General features: G+C 37.6%; 1 protein-coding gene across 1 annotated transcript in view; it reads left to right on the top strand.

Moving 5' to 3' along the window:
- The window catches only part of Lrp2 (LDL receptor related protein 2), a 190,914-nt gene that overhangs the window by 110,700 nt on the left and 58,093 nt on the right, over window positions 1-22,121 (top strand). Inside the window, exons 38-50 of the mRNA XM_077794842.1 lie at window positions 1,781-1,994; window positions 3,124-3,363; window positions 6,122-6,310; window positions 8,229-9,149; window positions 9,595-9,760; window positions 10,157-10,315; window positions 11,841-12,130; window positions 12,833-13,036; window positions 13,877-14,119; window positions 17,621-17,746; window positions 19,124-19,246; window positions 20,392-20,523; window positions 21,755-21,956. Coding sequence (XP_077650968.1) covers window positions 1,781-1,994; window positions 3,124-3,363; window positions 6,122-6,310; window positions 8,229-9,149; window positions 9,595-9,760; window positions 10,157-10,315; window positions 11,841-12,130; window positions 12,833-13,036; window positions 13,877-14,119; window positions 17,621-17,746; window positions 19,124-19,246; window positions 20,392-20,523; window positions 21,755-21,956 — 3,209 coding nt within the window. The remainder of the gene's footprint in view (window positions 1-1,780; window positions 1,995-3,123; window positions 3,364-6,121; window positions 6,311-8,228; window positions 9,150-9,594; window positions 9,761-10,156; window positions 10,316-11,840; window positions 12,131-12,832; window positions 13,037-13,876; window positions 14,120-17,620; window positions 17,747-19,123; window positions 19,247-20,391; window positions 20,524-21,754; window positions 21,957-22,121) is intronic.

Here is a 22,121-nt window from a genome sequence, read left to right as displayed (position 1 = left end):
TTCCAGTAACTTCTCTCCCTTATTCAAATTGTGCCCTAGTTGAAGTCTGATTCATAGTATGGATATAACAGTTCCCTAGAGAATGCTATTCATTAATCCTCTCTGCCCCACACACTAACTCTTGGTTTTTCCAAAAGTTAAAGTTAATTTTCCAGGATAAATTAACTCCATTTGTCAGTTCATATTTGTCCTTTAGAGATATTTATTTCATGTTTTAGTGATTTTAATGCTTTTCTTTGAAAATACTCTAGAGTCTCTCATTGCAGAGAGCAGAGGGAGAGAGGGCTGTAAGCTTCTGAGGTCAGCATCCTCTCTTAGCTACAGATTCTTCTCTAATGTCCAAATATGGTTGATGCATGTATGAAATTTCCTTTACTGGTAATTTTAAACTCCAAGATCAAGTTCATTAAATCCTTTAATAAGGAACAGGAATTATGAACTTTCATTGAAATAGTTCTTGACCTTTACTGCTACGCTCATGCAGCTGAGCTGAGATGAGGCACATAGGAAGTGCTTGATAAAAATAACTGATCAATTTAGCATTGCTTTGAATGAAGAATATGTGCTAGACTCTTCCTTGCTTTCTAAACAGTAGTCATTTCTAATCTTTGATGCTGACGATCTCCGTAATACTGTGCAGTAGGTTTTCCTCTCAGTTCATTTTCTGTTCAACAACTAACAACTAGGGATAACGGGAACATATCTCAGCATTGTAAAAGCTATCTATGCTAAGCTCCAGGCCAACATCATTCTAAATGGAGAAAAATGGAGAGCATTCCCCCTAAAAACTGGAATAAGACAGGGCTGTCCTCTTTCACCACTTCTATTTAACATAGTTCTTGAAACACTGGCCAGAGCAATTAGACAGAGGAAAGAAATTAAAGGGATAGGACTAGGAAAAGAAGAATTCAAATTAGCACTATTTGCCAATGATATGATTCTATACCTAGAAGACCCAAAAAATTCCATCAGAAAACTGAGCTCATTCAGCTAATCTGGTCTGGTCACCAGCAACTCTGAGACTCAGGTTCCTTGTACTGTAGCCTCTGGAATGTTCCATAGTTTCTGGGGCATAATCCCATCATGAATCTGCTGGTTCCTTTGTCTAGTGAGGCAGTAAGTCAGAACTTGTTTCCCTCATGCCCAGCTTAGATCCTAGCACGGGGAAAGCACTTGGAACAGGTTTTGGGAATGAAGTGAAAATAGCTGCAGGTACATTTTATTTTTCTCCAAGAAGCACAAGACTTTTCATTTCCCCTGAGGAATTCCATTCTTGTAGGTTCTTTTCCAGTTTACCAAAGCCATTATGGCTAAGGCTTATTGCCTGTTCTAACATAACAGCACCATCTGGCTCCTATCTAGTCTTGCTCCCCTGTGATTGGCGGGGGGACTTTTCCTATCTCTATTACAGAAATTGTTGGTGAACGTTAAAGCCAGGGTCAGTCAGCTCCTATGTGATGGCTGATATTAGACATTTCAGGGTACCCTTGACCAGAATATCACACTCAGGGACTAGAGGTTTAACTCCCTTTTCTTCACCGTGCTAGTTGAGAAAGCTAACTGACTTTATTATCAATGAAATACTCAAACTGATGTTTACCCAACCCCTGTTCAGTCTAGTTTGTGATGCCCCAATCATACAATAGATAAGAAAAAGCACTACAAAGAATAGAGGGCTTATACGTGTGAGGTGTTATTACTGTTAGGAGAATATTAGCTTTAGAATGTTCTTTCATTTCACTATGAATCAGTGAAACTAATGAGAGCTCTGATTTTGTAGATTGAAAGAGGAAATGTGGACGGTACAGAGCGAATGATCCTGGTGCACCATCTTTCCCACCCATGGGGAATTGCAGTCTTTGATTCCTTCCTATATTATACTGATGAACAGTATGAGGTCATCGAAAGAGTTGACAAGGCCTCTGGGGCCAACAAAGTAGTCTTGAGAGAGAATGTTCCAAATCTGAGGGGTCTTCAAGTTTATCATAGACGCAGTAAGTATTTGCCACTAAGAGACCTTCATGGATGTATGGTGTGGATTCACACTCTACACATTCTGTAATGATCTGTCCACACATGGTCTGTGTATATGCACATGTGAATTGAAATTACTCAGAATATATTTTTTTAAATGATGACCATGCCTTAAGCATGGTTAAACATCATCTGAAAGACCATATTGTCTTCAGAATAAACTTATTCCCATTCTTTTCCCATCACTTTTAACTATTTGCTTTTGCTTCAGCACTCCCTGATACATCATCTATTTATTTATTTTTTTATTGTCTGCATTCCTTATTGAATCTAACCTCTGTAAGGACAGATGTCTTGTCTGTTTTGTTTACTGCTTTATGCCCAGTAACAAGAATAGAGAATATTGGTTGGATATCTGCTGGGAAAATGTTAACAGGATAGAATCTTAAAAGGATTATTCTTAGATGTTGTCTATTTCAATATATATTTTTTTCAGACATATTTTAGCTTTGAATTTGTCCATTTATGTTAGTGTTATAATAGAGATTTTAAAAATAGCTTGGGCATTCTATAGCTTTTAGTTTCTAACCAAAGATGGTCAATTTCTTTCCTATCTTATAACCTAGGTTTGTTGCTTGGTGCTTATTTTTCTTGCATGTGGAAAAATACCTTTTAAGTATTCTTATTACATATGTTTAAAACAAACATCCATCATATAATTACATCCATCATGTAATTAAACTCATATAATTTTAAGTGGCAGTGCATAGGTCAAGAGGGCAAAAATGAATAGATTTGTATATTGACTTTTCTAATTCTTGCATGCTTTCTGGAAGAAAAATAATTGATGCCCCATTTTATAACTATTATGCAATAGTTGTGGTATTCTTTTAATATTTTTAGGTGTTATTGCATAAGCTTCAGTATCTCAATATTACTTTTAGGCTTTTAACCCACCTACCATATGTGTGTTATTAATTTTTATAATGAATCATTTGGTAACTGAGTTTTATTTTTTTTTCACTTCATTTTTTAATATTGATTTTTTTTTTAGTTATAGGTGGGCAGAATAAAATAAAGTTTTAAAAATTGGAGTTGGAGTGACAAGTAGGTAGGATCAAGTCACAATCTGATTTTTATTTCATTTAGACATTGCTGGATCCTCAAATGGCTGTAGCAACAATGTGAATGCTTGTCAGCAGATTTGCCTGCCTGTACCAGGAGGGCTGTTCTCCTGCGCCTGTGCCACTGGATTTAAACTCAATCCTGATAATCGGACCTGTTCTCCGTATAACTCTTTCATTGTTGTTTCGATGCTGTATGCAATCAGAGGCTTTAGCTTGGAATTGTCAGATCATTCAGAGGCCATGGTGCCAGTGGCCGGCCAAGGTACGCCAACTCAGAAATAAGACTTGACTTCATCTGGTGCCCAGCTGAAATCCTTGATATCATAAAAGCATTTCTTCAGGCTTAGATTCAGCACATAATGAAGCTTCTCTTTCTCTTTAAATAACCTGTCTTAGCCTAGAGTGGTTTATAAACTTTAATGTGTATCAGAATCATCTGGAGAGGACTGTTAAACATAGATCAGAGCCCTATTCCTAGATTTTTCTGAATTAGTAGACTGGGGGACGGGTAGTAATCTGTATTCCTAACCTTTTCCCAGGGCATGCAGAGGTTGCTGATTCCCGAGGACCCTAGACCTAGAGCAATATAGAAAGTCGCTTGAGTTCAAGAAGTGTTTACAGTGCCCTTATTTCTGACTGTTAATAGAGAGTTAGAGTAGAGGGCACACTTTAATGAAATTTAATATAGTAATGAAATAGTTTAATAATAAAATAGTTAAATAATATGTAATACAGTAATGAAATAGTCTGAGGTCTGATTTATTAGCATATATTTGGTGAATTGAAGTAATAGTTTACAGTACCAGTCACTCCTTAATAACCATATCTTTGCTCCTCTTTTTGCTTGTGAACTCTGAATGTATAAAATGATAACGTGACTCCTAGATGAGCCAAATTTTGCAGGTATACATTACCACAAGAGGAATTAAGAGTTTAGGAGAGTCACAAGGCATAAGTAAGAATAGAGGAATAGAGGGTAGGAAGAAAAGAAAAAGGATGAAGGGAATGGAGGGGCAGGAGAAATGGTCAGTGCAGACAGAAAGGCTCTGGTGAAGGATACATACACACCTGGTACCTGCTCATGCTCATGTTTACCTGCTGTCACAACTCATCTTTGTCTTTTTGTTTCTAAAAAGTTGTGGATCTAATTTATCATCTTGTAAAGATACTAAAACATCAATATTTTATTTCTTCCTACTTTTCATTTTGGAAAATCTCAAACAGAAAAATTGAAAGAAAAGGTAGAGCAGACTTTTTATACCTGTCACCAAAATTTAACTGTTGTTAACATTTCATCACCTCTCAGTTTTTAATCCCTCTGTATGCACATGTATGTACACACAACCACACACACATGTACACACACACTTATACACACATTTTTATGAATCTTTTGAAAGCAAATATCAGATATCAGGTACCATGACACTTTCCCCCAATCTAATTTAGCTTGCAGCTCCAAGGGTATTATTATCTGATACTTACATTATTTGTCCAGTTGTATATAGCTGTTGATTTGTTCTAGCCAAGATCTAATCCATAGTTATGCATTGCATTTGGAAGTTCTCTTTATTTGTCATTAATATGGAGTAATTGCTTAGTTTTTTTTAATGACATTGATTTTTTTTTAAAGAGGTAAATCAACTATTGTCTTTTAGAATTCTACATGAAGGATTTGTCTGTTTCCTTAAGTCATCTAATCTGTCACTCAGTTTATACTCTGCATTTCCTATCAAATGGAAGTTAGCTCTAGTTGCTTGATTATATTGAGGTTAAAAACATTTGGCAGTACTTGGTAGGTGGTACTGTGTACTTGATATGGAATCTCATTAGGAAGATCATATACATAACTTGTCCTGCTTGTAGTGACACTCAAGATTGATTTCTTGGTTAAGTTGGTCACCAAAAATCCCTCCTTTATATAGTATATTCCCCCTTTTAATTACTGTGAAATCTATAGAGTTATGTTTTTTTTTAAAGAGAGAGAGAGGAGAGAGAGAGAGAGAGAATTTTTTAATATTTATTTTTTTAGTTCTCGGCGGACACAACATCTTTGTTGGTATGTGGTGCTGAGGATCGAACCTGGGCCGCACGCATGCCAGGCGAGCGCGCTACCGCTTGAGCCATATCCCCAGCCCTATAGAGTTATGTTTTGGTCCTGTGAATATCTTGGTGCCTAGCACCTTTACCCATTGTTTTTAAGCAGCCATTGATGATTTTTGTCTGCAGTGATTATTTCAGTGGGGATTATAAATGGTGATTTTCTCATTCTATCATTTCTTTACATTCCTAGATAATACTCTATAAAGGAAAATTCCCACCCCAATTTATTTTTTTAAATATATATATATATATATATTTTTTTTTAGTTTGGTAGATGAACACAATACCTATTTATTACATTTATTAAATATCTATTTATTTTTGTATAGTGCTGAAGATCAAACCCAGTGCCTCACATGTGTGAGGCACGTGCTCTATCACTGAGCTACAACCCCAGCCCCCCAGATTAATCTATATGTTTATTAAATAATCTATATGTTTGTTAAATAAATTGTAAGGTGTTAATTTCAGCTGTCAAAAATTAGTGTTATGTTCAATTATTATAATTAATCTTTGGATGCTCTGATTGATCCATCTTGGGTAGGGAAAGTCTTGTCTTCAAGTGGCTCCCTGTTTTTTGACATGATCCCATTAGTGTTTGAGTGCTTCCTTGTTTCTTGGTACCATAAGATATTCTAGGCTAATGCCTTTCCCAAACCTCTATTGATGTCCCAAACTTATAATCAGCCCTTTCTCCCAGGAGCTGTAGCTCCTTATTGTAGGAAATACTGTTCAGAAGCCAAGATTTGGTAAGTATGTTTGTTTTAAATAACTGGTAAACAAATAGGTTCACCTCCTAACAAGGGGAATGGTTAGAGCTAGGAGCTGGGAATGGGTATTTGAGAGGAAGTGCTGGTGTTTAAAAGCACTGTTTCCAGTTTGGGCATTGTCTGATGATCTTTTCCTAAATGTTCTAGGGCGAAATGTGCTACATGTGGATGTCCATGTGGCCTCTGGCTTTATTTACTGGTGTGATTATAGCAGCTCTGTGGCATCTTACAATGCAATCCGTAGAATCAAACCAGATGGGTCTTCTTTCACAAACATCGTTACATATGGGATAGGAGGAAATGGAATTCGTGGCATTGCAGTGGATTGGGTGGCAGGTATGTAAACTATAGAGTGATTTTATTGAAATTTTTTTTGTGTTTGCCTGTCATCTAATTTTATGCTGAGGAGTTTAACCTAACTACAAGTGATATTGATTTATTTTTCCAGACAATCATTGAGTTCATTTGAGATAAATTGTGTGTATTAAATAAATGATAAGGTGTTTCAGTTGACAGATTCATTGCAGATTAACCATATCATTTTCTTCTATTATTAGAACAATCAAAACTGCAGGAAAAAATGGCTAGAAATGTCAAATTAGATCAATTTGTGGTTTTTACACTTGGATTTTGCCCCTGTTTCTGAATTAGAAATGCCTAAATTTTCAAAGAAAAAGTGATATTAAATATGATGTAAATCATAAAATGAAGTTCATACTTTTAAAGTCAAGCAATTTTTAGTTGCAAATACTTACTTGCTTCTCTTGTTAATGTATAAAAGTCCTTTTGGTCCTTATATGCTTCTAATAGCATTTTCTTGGTATGACTGGTGCAGTATACATTAATTGTATTGATTCATACACTTAACGTTTGAATTACTGCTCATTTTTACTTATACTCTAGGAAACAAATGTGTTATAATTTTTTGGAATATAATCCAATTCTAGTCAAAATAGATGTAAGTGGGTGTTATCAAGTGTGGTAAGCAGGCAACACTTGGAAATATTAATATCTATTATGAAATATTAACATCTAGGTCTATAATAGTTTATTGCAAATCATAAATATGGTAGCATAGTTAAATAAGGCTTTAACTGAGTTCCTAACCATCATTCCTGATTATAAAAGCAGGGTCAGTAAAGTATGGGTAGTGGAATAAATATAGCCTACTGCCTCTTTTTGTGAATAAAGTTGTATAGTCAACAGAGCTATGCCCGTTCACTTATGTGTTATCTATGGCTGCTTTCATGTTTCAAGGCACAGTTGAGTACTGTGAAAGCAACCAAATACACTGCAGAGCCTAAAATATTTATATCTGCTCTATTGAGGAAAGTTTGGCAATTCTGGATTAAAGGATTGGGGATCTCTCTCTGAGAGAGAGAGAGAGAGAGAGAGAGAGAGAGAGAGAGAGAGAGAGAGAGAGAGAGAGAGAGAGCTCTCAAGTAGAGTTAGGTATTGAAGAAAAGATACCAGGAACATATTTAATATAGCTTGATTTCTCTAGAGGTGTTTTGAGTCAGATATAGGCACAAACTATGTATGCCTTGGTAAGCAGTATTGATAGTTCAACAACAGATTTTTAACTATATGGAATCAATAATTCGGGATCACTCTTTATTCATGATACTATCTTCATGTGATTGTTGTTTCGTTCTAGTGTTTGTATTGTGCTGTAACACTCAAAGGGAATTGGACCATGGATTTGGTGGCTTTTAGAAGGTCCATGGAATGGGAACAACAACATTCATTAGAAAAGATAGAAAAACATCTCATGTTACTTATAAACACAGAGAGCCTTCCATAATATTGGTAGCAACAGGAGGTGCTGATGGCTGTCCCTCTATGCTTCTTTTGTCAAGTTAGAGTAGAAATTATGCCATGATAATGTGTATTTAGGGTTTTTTAAGTGAGTGTTAAAAATTTAGTGCTTTCGGTAGAAGTGGAAGGACATTCTGGAAAATTTACCTTTTGGTAGAAAGCGAGCTAGGACATTTGCTACGCATTCTAATCTGCTTCAGAAGCTGAAGATGGGCACCTTCTCTCTGAATTTGAAGACATGGTTTCTTTAGTTCTTAAGAGTAAGTACTTATTTTTCTAAGCTACACTGAGATATTTATTTATTATCTTGGAAATGATGGCATTTACTGACCCCAACTTCAACCTCACATATTTTGTCCTGAATTTGAAAAGGTCTTCCCTTCCTTTTCTCTTCTTGGTTTTCCATTCATCAGCATCCTCTCCTATTTTCCTTTAGGAAATCTTTACTTCACCAATGCCTTTGCGTTTGAAACACTGATAGAAGTGCTGCGGATCAATACCACCTACCGCCGTGTTCTCCTGAAAACCACAGTAGATATGCCTAGGCACATTGTCGTAGACCCCAAGAACAGATATCTCTTCTGGGCCGACTATGGGCAGAAACCGAAGATTGAACGCTCTTTTCTTGACTGTACCAATCGAACTGTACTTGTCTCAGAGGGCATTGTCACACCACGGGGCTTGGCAGTGGACCACAGCAATGGCTTTATTTATTGGGTTGATGATTCCTTAGACATAATTGCAAGGATCCCTCTTCACGGAGGGGAATCTGAAGTGGTTCGTTATGGCAATCGATACCCAACTCCTTATGGCATCACTGTTTTTGGAAATTCTATCATATGGGTAGATAGGAATTTGAAAAAAATCTTCCAAGCCAGCAAGGAACCAGAGAACAATGAGTCAGTCACAGTAATAAGAGATGATATCAACTGGCTGAGAGATGTGACCATCTTTGATGAACGTGTCCAGCCCCGGACACCAGCAGAGGTCAACAACAACCCTTGCTTGGAAAATAATGGTGGGTGCTCTCATTTCTGCTTTGCTATACCTGATTTGCATACTCCAAAATGTGGCTGTGCCTTTGGGACCTTGGAACATGATGGCAAGAGCTGTGCCATTTCAACAGAAAACTTCCTCATCTTTGCCTTGGATAATTCTTTGAGAAGTTTACACTTTGACCCTGAAGACCATAGTCCACCTTTCCAAAGCATAAATGTGGAAAAAAATGCCATTGCTGTGGACTATGACAGCATAAATAATAGAATCTACTTCACACAAAATGTAGATTCTGAACGTGGACAGATTTCCTATGTCAGCCTGTATTCTGGGATCCATACTCCAACTGTCGTTGCTTCGGGTAAGTGCACTCTAACTGGAGTTTATCTCAGGTGTAGATAAAACAGGGTCAACATGCATGAATAATTTTCTTCTTCTTCTTCTTCTTCTTCTTCTTCTTCTTCTTCTTCTTCTTCTTCTTCTTCTTCTTCTTCTTCTCCTCCTCCTCCTCCTCCTCCTCCTCCTCCTCCTCCTCCTCCTTCTTCTTCTTCTTCTTTTTTGGTGGTGGTGCTGGGGTTCAAACCCAGGGCCTCATGCATGTGAGACAAGCTATTAAGCTACAGCCCCAGACAGGGCCTTGTTAAGTTTCCCAGGCTGGCCTTGAGCTTGTGATCTTCCTGTCTCAGTCTCTGGAGTAACTGAGATTATAGGTGTGCACCACTGCACCTGGCCCGAGTGTTCTTAGAGTGCACTATGATTCTGATGTCTTCATGTGTGTTTGTGTCTCCCTGCTGGTGTGTGTCCAGATGTAGGGATTGCTGATGGCATTGCCTTTGATTGGATCAATAGAAGAATTTACTACAGTGACTACCACAACCAGACCATTAGTTCCATGGCTGAAGATGGATCTCAGCGTACCGTGATAGCCCGCGTTTCAAAACCAAGAGCCATTGTGTTAGATCCTTGCAGAGGGTATGTATGTCCCCGTCTTTTGTTGTATTTTTGTTTGCTTGTTTCTGGAGGAAGTGGGGCCAGAAATTATTTTATGTTCATAGAGAGCCAGTATCTTAAGGGTTCATAACTCTGTGACTGTGCATAGAAGGGTAAATGAGTGTTAAGTGGTTTTTTACCTGGGAAGGGGAGTTTTGAGCTTCATTCCTGTGGGAGGAAAGTTGGCAGCATCCTAGGAAATCAATGCTCAGTAAATCCCTTTTGGGTAAATCATGTGGCTAGGAATGGAGTAGGTTCCCTACCTGAGACCCATATTAATGACAATTTGTAATTAAAGATTGCTACTACTTTTTTAAGTGAAAAGGACTCTGAGGTTTCTTGTGGAACTAATTATGACTTCTTCTTTTGGATGACTAGGTACATGTATTGGACTGACTGGGGCACTAATGCCAAAATCGAGAGAGCCACACTTGCAGGAAACTTCCGGGTCCCCATTGTGAACACCAGTCTGGTTTGGCCCAATGGACTCACTCTGGACTATGAGACAGACCTTCTGTATTGGGCGGATGCTAGTCTGTATGTGTCTCTGGTAGTTCATGTGGGGTTAAGAAGAGGAGTTCTTCCTCCTACTTCCAAAGCAGAGAGATTTGCTTAATGTGATGAAATATAATTTGCCAGAAAGTTATTTCCAAAACATAGAATCACAGTTTTTGGAACTATATGATATTCTAGCTTGAGTATGTTCTATCTGTGAAAATTTAACTTTATTGTGAGATTGAATAATTATGAGCTAAAAGATATCTAAAGATGTATCACTAAATTGTATGTGCAATTTCAACTATAATTGCAAATGTAACTACTCAATTTATGATCAAAAGATTCTAGGTAACTCTCAGAAAAAAATATATATGTATTTGGTACTGGGAATTGAACCTAGGGGTACTTAACCACTGACCCACATCCTCGGCCCTTTTTGTTTTTTATTTTGAGACAGGGTCTCACTGAGTTGTTAGGGCCCTGTTAAGTTGTTGAGGCTAGCTTTGAATTGCAGTCCTCCTGCCTCAGCCTCCTCAGCTGCTGGTATTACAGGGATGTGCCAACGTGCCTGGCATGAATGACTTTTAAATATATAGTGATATTAAAATTTTTCCTGGGCTTTATCATTCAGTGTCTTTTAAAACATGATCCTCTTTAGTCTTCGACTTTTGGCCCTCTTCTCAAATAATCCTTTTCCTTTGGTATGCTTCTTCTCAGCAAATTTCATAATGTTTTCCTTATAAATTTTGTCATGTCTAATGTTGCATGTAGTTTCTCCAAGTGACCCCAAAACGTCTCACATTCCAGTCATCCTAATGGAATATGCATGGTTTTTGTAATTGGTAAACACATTTCCTCACAAGGAACATATTTCCTCACAAGTTTGGTCTTGTGGTGCCCAGAATTCAATATCCAGATCTTGTCTTCATTTTCTCATCAAAACAAAACAAAACAAAACTGCTCATTTTATATTTGAGCAGTTTTGTGTGTCTGATTTTGGATCATTTTAGATAAATATCTCAAAGTACTCAAAAAATGTCAAGTTGAAAAAGTCACCAAGGGAGTGGACAGGACAAAGAGTGAACATTTTGGGGGCCTTTACAGGGCACTCCACACCAAGTACCATGCATGACATGTATCTTTTCATATTGCTCTCTTTTTTTTAATTTTCATTTTTTTAGTTGTAGTTGGACACAATACCTTTAATTAACTAATTAATTAATTAATTGATATGTGGTGCTGAGGATCGAACCTAGGGCCTCACGCATGCTAGGCAAGTGCTCTACCACTGAGCCACAACCCCAGCCCCTGCTCTCTTGTTTTTAATGACAGCTTGGTTCCTTTTGTAGGGTCTCTTGTAGGTTATATTCATTTCTGGAAGTCAATAATATGGGTAGGTAATTGTTTGTTAAGACCTCCCATCATCAAAAGAAACATTTCCAGCTGCCATATACCTCGATTGAAAAGACAGTTGGGGTGTGTATAAATGAATGCGTGGGCCTAATCATTATTCTTCCCAGATTTCAGCAATTTCTTGTTCTTTTTTTCCCCCCCTCCACTTCAGGCAGAAGATTGAGCGCAGCACTCTCACTGGCATGGCCCGGGAAGTCATTGTCAGCACAGCCTTTCATTCTTTTGGCTTGACTCTCTATGGCCAGTATATTTACTGGACAGACTTCTACACAAGAAGAATTTACCGAGCTAACAAATATGATGGGTCAGATCTGATGGCCATGACTCCAAGTTTGCCTGTTCAGCCTAAGGGTATTTGCACTGTTAGGAAAAATGAACAACAGCAGTGTAGCAATCCTTGTGATCAGTTTAATGGAGGCTGCAGCCACATCTGTGTGCCAGGTAAGGTGTTGCCCCTTGAAGGTGAAAACCTATAGAATAATCATAGTAAAAACACCTGGCAAGGGAGGTGGAAGAAATGTTCATCTTAACAAGAAGAGAAAAAGCCCAAATATCCTTGATTTCAAGGTAACTTATGAAATAGATGGGGTTATATTTTGAGGGAAAGTCTTTGCTAGGTTTCTTTTCTATTCCACACGGAGCCATCTTATGAAGGTGTCTTAAATACAAACTTGGTAAAGGTAGAAAATAAGATGAGGGCTTTGGCCATCCCACTTCATGACTTGCATAGAAAATTCCGTCCATGAGCTTATGTTCCTCATAAAAAGATTTAATTTTCTGCTTAGGAAGTATTGTTTGTGGTTTGAAGTATTTCTGATGATATTTTAGGGTGAGATATGTGTTTCATAGTATTTCGTGAAGAAAAATTTGAAGGAATATGTGCTTTCTGGTACTGTTACTTTGTAAATTCTACCGAGAAAAGAGAATCATTGCTCTTGCAGATGCTAGGTAGTTGTCTGAAGATTACAGTAAATTAGCACATTTATTAGAAATCGGTGGTTGTCATTCTTAATGGAAGAGTGACTCAGAATATGGTTGAAAGGCTAATGGGTAAGTGTTTCATGTAGAAGCTATTGCAAAAGCTACTCTGGAGGAGACTCTGAATGTTTGCTGCACTAATCTTGTGGTTTCTCTTGTTCCCAGGTCCAAATGGAGCTGAGTGCCAGTGTCCACATGAGGGTCAATGGTATCTGGCCAATAATAATAAACACTGTATTGTGGACACTGGGGCCCGGTGTAATGCATCCTATTTCACCTGCTTCACTGGGCACTGCATCTCAGAGCAGTGGAAATGTGATAATGAGGATGACTGTGGCGATGGCAGTGATGAGCTGGAAAACGTCTGTGGTGAGTTGGACTCTCCATGCTTTTCGTGGGCGCTGAAGACATCTTTACGATAGGGCTTGGTGCAGAATCCTGTTGTGTGTGAATGAGGTTGAAATTAGTGCCTAAGAATTCTGTCAGAGCTGAAAAACGTTTATTCGGATAACCCAGACTGTACTTTGGTTAAATTACCTCTGGAATGGTTATAAGCAAAATCACTGGATTAAAATCCTGGCCATGTGGTTTATAATCTATATAGCCCTGGGAGAGTTATTTGCTTCAGACAGCTCGTCTGTAAAATAGAATGATCACTAGGGTTCTTGTGAGGAGCAAGAGAGCCATAATAAAAACACTTAGCATAGGGTGTGATAAGATCCCAAGACTGAGAAATCTAATATGTGATTGTTATTTTATTAATTATCATAGCCCAAAGTTTATTAATGCAATACTTGTATTGAAGTCACTCCCAGTCCTCAGCTGTCATGTGAATGGAATGAGGAAGACCATGAAAATTTATCAGGGAGGTTGAAGGTTGGAAACTTTCCCTAACAGATCATGTAAGGGCTAGGAGTTTTTGTTTTCCCCAAATAAACTGTGTTTAAATGCTTTCCTGTGACTGACATAAACTTTTAAATTGAGAATTGGAGTGATTTTGATTTTTTTTTCTTGCAATACTTTGTTTAAAAAAGGCATACAACATTATTTTTGCTTAAAGTGTTATCTCGCTTGGCATGCAGTCCGATTTGCAGCCATATTTGCCTGGGAAGGTAAACTCAGAGTTCATTTTATTTTATTGTAGTGTTTTAGAAACTAGAAGGATGCTTTTATCTAGAGGTTTTCTTTTGATGTCCCCTCCCCACCCAGCATTTCACACCTGTCTGCCTACGGCTTTCACCTGTGACAACGGGCGATGTGTCCAATATAGCTATCGCTGTGATTTCTACAATGACTGTGGGGACAACAGTGATGAGGCCGGGTGTCTGTACAGGAAATGTGATAACACCACGGAGTTTACCTGCGGTAATGGGAGGTGCATACCCATCGAGTTTGTCTGCAATGGCATAAATAACTGCCATGATAACAGCACTTCAGATGAGATAAATTGCCGTAAGTCTAACTTTAGTACTTCCTGTATTTTCGAATGTCAAGAGTTGAAATTTTTACATAAAAACAAAGGCTTTCTGAAACACAGTTTCCTTTTGATACAGTGCACTAAATTCTATAAAACACAACTCTACCTCCTTTTTATTCACTTAAATTGGTGAGTTCATGCAATTGTTGAATATTTTAATCTTGAATATTTTGTCCTTGGTTTACAAATCTGCTAGATTACAGATCCTCTTAATAATTTTTTTTGTTGTTTTTAAAAAATCTTTGCAAAATTTATTGCCTAAGTGTATTGTGGTTAATGTTTGTTGTGCAAAAAAACTATATTATACCATGTTGACTAAATTAGTTTTACTCTTTAGTTTTTCTGGGAAATAGCTTTGTAGTGAATTGATTTTTGAACTGTACCTTAGCATCTTAGGAAGACAAAAGATCCAGAATGTAGGTTCTAGTGTGATATTTTTAGTTTGGCTGTGATAAACCAGTTTTGTGGCTTTGTAGATAAGAGCTATTCTATACACTAGTGTATTTATTTGGGTCTTTTTTTTTTTTTTTTTTTTTTGGTGGATAGAACCCAGAGCCTAGCACATGCCAGGCAAGCTTTAAAAAAAAAAAAAATTCCTATGAAAATTTCAAACATATACCAAAAAAAAAAAAATAGTACAGTATACCCTCACCCAACTTCAACAATTATCAGCCATACATACCTTGTTTCACCTCTCTCCCCATTTTTTCTAGAATTTTAAAGCAACATGGATTTCACAGATAAAGACATTTCAAAATACAACTACTGTTTTAGTCATGTTTTTTGCTGCTGTGATTAAAATATCTGACAAGAACAATTGGAGGAGGAAGAGTTTATTTGAGGGATCTCAGTTCCAGAGGTCTCAGTCCATAGAAGGGAACCCACCTCCTCTAGCCACACCTTACCTGACTTCAGTTACCACTCAGTTAATCCCTATCAGGGGATTAATTCACTGATTGGGTTAAGGTTGTCACAACCCAATCATTAAACCTCTAAACCTTGCATTTCTGACACATGAGCTTTTGAGGTCACCTCACATCAAAACCATAACGACTACAGTGCCTTTATGAAACCTAGAAAAAGCAACAATACTTACTTAATATCTTTGACCACCCAGTCTACATTCAATTTTTTTTCACCTTTAGTTACTGTTAATTCTGCTCAAAATTAAGATTCAGACAAGATCTGCACATTGATTTTTTTGATTTTTTTAATCACTTTTATGTCACAACAATTCCATCCTTTTTGTCACTGATTTGGAAGAAAAATTGGCAGATTTTTTTCCTGGGAAATATCCCACATTCTTAATTTGACTACTCCTATAATTGGTCCATTGAATTAATTTCATCCCTCTTATTTTCTGTGCATGGAATTTAGAGTAGAGGTTTGATTGTGTTAGGGTGTACTCTTTGGGTAGGAGTGCTTCTGGGGAGCTGTGCATTTCTTGTTATATCAAATCATGAGGCACAGAATGTTTGCTTGTCCCATTCTGCATAACATGGGTGGACCCAGGTGTCATCCTGAGTCTTTCCTTACCAAGTTCCCATCAACTTTTCACCCAGTGCTTTTAGCACCCACGAATAGTCATTGCATAAATCAATTATGTTCCAAAGTGGACATTGTAAAATTCTATTTTTGCTCTCCATTTATTCACTGAAGTTCTTTAAAAATAAATTTTCTTTATCAACCATTTAATGGTAATTACAATCTGCACAGTGAATTGCTTAATTCTTTCCATTTGTTTTTCAGAGTAAGGAGTTGGTGATCAGTGAACAATAAGTTTATGTTTTAATATTATTGAATTCAAGGATATCTACATATTTGTTTAAATACAATGTCCACGTTTATTCTTTTTTTTTTTTTGGTATCTGAATATCCTATTTTAGGCCAGTTGAAGTTCTATCAAGTTAGTTCTCTGTTTTTGATGTGACCCCATTTGGTCTTGTATAGCATAGTCTGTTTTGTCTTGTACGTTTTCTGTCCCAGACCAGCAATTAGCCTCTTATCCAAGGAAATGTCATCCGTCTTTTTTTTTTTTTGTGGGTATTTAGAAATTATTGCAGTGTTGAATGCCCCTTCCTACTGGGTTTTCATTGTCTATAGGCTTATTCGGTGGACAGAATTAGGAAATGCAGTTTTTTTTAAGAAAAAAATATTAAATTTGTATTTATCATTTAAATTTATGATTATAGATTGTTCACTTAATAGATTTATAAATCCATCCTTTCTCTTATGCTTAAAATTTTGGTTCTTAATGACATTAACATAGGTTACTTGTTTCCTTTATTTTGCAATAATTTTGAAATGCCTGTAATAATTTCAAGATTTTTATAACCACAGAAATAATTTTATAACAATAAATATATGGAAGGTCTTTCTTATTCTTAGATTATGCCCCCATGACATAGAGGCAATATACTGCTTTTAAACACATTTGAATTTTTTTTCTTTGTAGGGTTATAGTATCAACTTGTTTTACAGTTAGCCTCCTTTGTATTTTTGCCAAATTTTAAGAATCGATTTTCTTTTTTCACTTTGATTACATTGTTTTATTTGTACAAAATAATGTACGTGGCTCTGAAGTTAAAACTATGACAAGGTGCATTTACGGAAGTTTTGTCATCTCTATCTATCTCAATCTTCCCACGGGGTGATGATTTTCTTTAGTTTATTTTTCATAATAATTATTGCTTTTAATAGAAACATCTCTCTCTCTTTTGCTCACTACACACACACACACACACACACACACACACACACACACACATATACCCGGACACATGCTGATCAACCCCAATCCAAAACATAAAACTTTTTAATTGCTGACATGAACCACAGTTAGAAAATTTCACATCATGAATTACATGAAAGTGCCTCAGGCTATCTGTATGAAAACATGAATGAATTTAGTGTTTAGACTTTGGGTTCTATCCCTAAGATATCTCATTATACATATGCAAATATTCCAAAATCCAGAAATGTCAAAATTTGAAAGACTTGTTGTCCCAAGCATTTCTGAAAAGGAACACTCAAGCTGTATAATTATCTTTTTCTTCTCCCCCTCCCCCAAAAGGTAATCTTCTATTACTGTTAACAATATATCCTGGAGATCATACTGCCATTGTGTATCCACTTATAGAGCATTATTTTTATAGCTATAGATGTGTGGATATGCCATGGTTTAGTTGAGTTGAGCCTTTTGTTGATATCATTAAATTCATTAAATAAAGAATTGAATTTAAATGGCAATCTACCTCTCCTTCTCTCCTCAGCTCTCTATTTGGTTCCCTGTTTAGCATCAGCTGGCAGTATCTCTTCACTAGATAATCTGTAGGTAACATCAATGTCAGGGACTGGGCTTCTCAAATCCCCCTCCTGTGGTTTGAAGTCTGTAGTAGGTCTGCTGGCATAGACAGTGTTGATACTGTATATTTGGTGGATATGTTCCAAATGTTTATCTGGTTGTCCTTTTCAAGCTGATCGCACTTGCCAGTCTGGATACACAAAATGTCAGAGTACAAACATTTGTATTCCTCGAATGTACTTGTGTGATGGCGACAATGACTGTGGAGATATGAGCGATGAAAACCCTACTTATTGCAGTGAGTATGATAAAAATCGCTTCATTTCCTGATTCTGGAGGTGCATATTTTGAGCTGAAGCAAAGATAGAACCTGGGTATCTGTACTTTTTTCAGTTATCATCTGAAAGTTTAGTTTGTGAGCAGATGCCGAAGGCACTTGCTCTAGGATGTGGGTGGAGGGGCAAGAGAAACCCCTTCCCTCTATGCCCTGCCTGAATGCTCAGCCCCCAAATATTTCCAGAGACCTCCTACAATTGGAAAGCCATTTTCCCAGTGTTGAAGCTCTTCCAGAGCTCCAGGCAGGGTTTGCATATTAAACTCCTACTATTTAGTCAAAATATGATGGTGGTGGCCATTAGTAACTGAAAGTATTTTTATAGCCTTTTAATATTTTAATTTCAGGAAGCTTTATTTAGCAACTTTGTTCATTAAGACAAATCAGAAGGTCTTTTTTAAGCTGTGTAGTATCACTTTGAGACTGTTAGTGTAAACATTCATACTCTAAGAATTTAGTAATTGTCCTTCCCCGTAGTCACTGGTCACTGGTCCTCTCCCAAGCAAACCACAGGGCATGATAAAAATTTTTCACTAGGCCAGGCTATCGTCTGAGACAGGAATCAGTTGTATTAAGAGCAACCTAAGGAAGCAAAATTCAGGGTGCAGTCACCAGAGAGGGCTTGGCAGATTGGAGTTTTTGCTGACCTTTCAGGGACCTTGTTTCCCTAACAATATTTCCTTGGCAAATCATCAAACCTTTTGGGCCAAAGCAAGAGAGCCTTGTAGAGGAGAAGAATGACAAGACTTAATTCAGGTTTGTACCTGTGTATTCAAGAATATATCCAATCAGAGCCACCTAAGTTTACTTGAGAAGAGAACGAATGTTTAAACATTTGGCAGACTCTCCTGCTTTCTCAAATAAAAGTTCTGGATTATAAAAATAAAGATGATGAGAACTTTACTAACTCGATCATAGTCTAACATGGTTAAGATGTGTGTGGGGTGAACTCAGATAAAATCTCACTGCTTTTAATTTCTTCAGTAGAATTTGTTTGATTTTCTACTATAGCAGAAAAATAAAACTAGTGTATTTTACATGATTTATTTTATTTTATATATCACAAAGACAGTTCTTTGGTATTTCTATCAAATAGAATTTATATTTTGGATTTCTGGAATCTGGAATGGAAATTCTGGGAAACTGGGGCATATTGCCTTCTATTTATCTCCAGTACTCCTCCCTCCCCATGCAAAGCTCACATAAAAGCCCATTATTTCTCAGGTCCCAGCCTCTGTTTCTCAGCAGCTGTTATGCAGTTTAGAGGTATAGGCAGATTGCTAAGGCTGATGGGCCCATGCTGTGCCTGCTCACACCTGTCATCTTCTTTCCCTCCCCCAGCCACTCACACGTGCACCAGTAGTGAGTTCCAGTGCACAACTCCCCCGCGCTGTATTCCATCACACTGGCACTGTGATGAAGAGATTGATTGCCTCGATGGCTCCGATGAACCTGCCTCTTGTGGTAAGAGAGTGATCGCGCTTGAAAGCAGAAGGTGCAGCTAGAGAACTCTGGTCTCTTTCAACCACTTCACATGCAGAGTAGAGTCATGTTGCAGGACACTAGGTCTCCCTGCTCCTGCTCCCAGCTGGGATGCCACAACAGTTCTGCAGATGTTCATTAAAGACCTGTGTAAGTTGCTGACCAGAATATGGAAGTCGCTGGTTGCTGCTGATGAAATGAGATTAGGCTCCTAATACAGTGCCTGCTTGTAGTTGACTCTCAGTTGGAACTTCTGAATTTGGCTGAGTTCTGGCTCATAAGACTGGGAAGAGGCAAAAATGATTGGACTCTTCACACACACACACACACACACACACATACAGAAGGAGCACACCGTAGGCACACAAACTCTGTTTTGTGTCAGTGAAGCTTCTGGGGTGAAGTTCCCCAGCTGCCTGAGCTTCCTATGAACTTTGAGGGACCCTCTTGTTGTATTCCTGGAAGCCATTGTACCTTGTTTGCATTTGGAGACTGCTTTTATAATCTGTTGATAAATCATATTGCTATATAAGTGATCAAACTCTGACTGTGGGCCAGTTGTTCATGTTTATAGACAGTTTTATTAGACTGCAGTCACATATTGCCCATGGTTGCTTCCTGCACAATGTCAATGTCAAGTAAGTGTGGCCGAGACTATGTAGCCTGCAAGCCTATAATATTTACTGTTTGGTTGAGATAAAGTTTACTCACCCTTGTTGTATTGTTTTATACTCCCTTTTTATGACATATAATATTCCATTGAGTGGTTATGTTATCATAGAGTTAACTGCCTCTATTATTAAGAATTGAGTTTACTTTTTTCCTATTATTAATATTGTTATGGTAAATACTATCACATATGTATATAAATACTATCACATATAAAACTTTTTATTTAGGGGATATTTTCTTAGCACCACTAGCATAGTTTTACATTTAAATGCAGATTGTTAGTTCTAATGCTGGTGGTTACAGAGTGTTATCCAGAACTCTTTGTCAGGTTTCTTTCCCCTTACACAGAAAACAAAGGGCACATAGTATTTTGAGGATCTGCACAAGATATAATAATTGTTAGGTGTGTACAGTAGCCACTGTTTTCACTGAGACTACTTCTTAACTCTTTTTAGCACACCATGAGCGAACGTGCTCAAGTCAAGAGTTCAAATGTGATGGTGGCAGGTGCATCCCAAAAGAATGGATTTGTGATGGTGACAATGACTGTGGGGACATGAGTGATGAAGATGAGAGACACCAATGTGGTGAGTGAGGCCAGTCACATCTTCTGCAGAGTGGCATTCGAGGGACTGGTACAGTCATTCTTCTGGGTTTGGAAGGTCTGATTGTCAGGCACATTCCTGCTTAATTGACTGCACACTCATAGAATATTGCAATTATTTGTTTTCAGTGGGTTGCATAACACCATTTTCTTTTGTTAACAGAGCTGGAAGTTCTTATCTGAGGTGTCTTAGCAGGGTGTTAATAAGAGCAGTGGCTTCCTGATTCTTGTATTTGACATTAGCCCTATACATAATGACTCTGGGGGTAGTCCACAGCTCCTCAAATGCTCTCTCTCTTTGAGGTGGGTACATGGACTGTAGCAAACACTTTACCCCTTTCTTCTTTTGCCTCATGAATCAACAATGGGTTTGGGTAACATTCTTTTATTCTGCAGACACTAACAATTCTGTGTCTACATCTCTTTCTTCCCAGTGTCATGGTTTCTGACAGCTCTTATTGACACATATTTCTCCTGTTCACCCTCATTCTACTTGGGGTAGCTGCTATAATGTAGTTGGAGATGCACTACCTTTGGAGAAAAAAGACCTGAGTTTGAAGCACTAGCTCTTTTTCCTAGTTCTCAGATTTTGAGCCATCTAGTTAGCCATGTTAAGCTTAAATTTTCTCATCTGTAAAATTGTCATAAAAATACCTATCTCACTAACCAGGTCCTTGGGAGGCTGTTGCAAGAGGATGGACAGCAACTTAGTGAGACCTTATCTCAAAAAACAAAAAGGGCTGGGGATGTAATTCAGTAGTAGAGCACCACTGGGTTTAATCCCCAGTACCAATAACAAAAACAAAACAAAAAACAACAAAACAAAACAAAAAACCTATCTCACTTTGTATTTATGATACTTCTTGTAATCTAAAAAATGTTATCAAAATGTTAAGGCATTTGGTATCCAATTAATACAATGGAAGAGAATTTTTGAAGCCTAAGGGGAAAAATATGATCTTCTGTTAATTTTAGGGAAAACTGGGTGAGGTGTTTTATTATGTTGATTTCTTTTGAAAAATCCAGAGTCTAAAGCAATTAAAACAGGACTTTTGGAGGTACTTATGTCATGATCTATTATTATTGTAGCCAGGTGATTTGTCTTCCTGCTTTCCTCCCATTTTCTTTCATCCATCAGAGTGTTCAGTACCATAAGCAAGAGAACGGACTATTTGTAAAGACTATCATCTGATTCTTGTGTGCTTTGGTTTCAGAGGCTCAAAACTGCTCAAGTTCCGAGTTTTTCTGTGTAAATAGCAGACCTCCAGCCAGGAAATGCATTCCCCAGTCCTGGGTCTGTGATGGTGATGCGGATTGTGCTGATGCCTTTGATGAGCATCAGAACTGCACCAGGAGATCTTGCTCTGGAGATGAATTCACCTGCAGTAACGGACTGTGCATCCGATCAACATACAGGTGAATTGGGGATGGAAAAAATCTCCCAGAAACCTCAAATACCTGAGGGTCAGGGTTGACTTATCCATGAAGCCCAGTAGCCACAGTACCTAGAACCCACAGCAAGAAGATGTTTGAATTCCTTTGAAATCCAAAGAAAAAAAAAAGAATAACGTTGGTCAAAGG

The sequence above is a fragment of the Urocitellus parryii genome, chromosome 1 (genome assembly GCF_045843805.1).
Source record: "Urocitellus parryii isolate mUroPar1 chromosome 1, mUroPar1.hap1, whole genome shotgun sequence".
Classification (NCBI taxonomy): Eukaryota; Metazoa; Chordata; class Mammalia; order Rodentia; family Sciuridae; genus Urocitellus; species Urocitellus parryii.
This window is presented reverse-complemented; position numbering and strand designations above follow the sequence as displayed.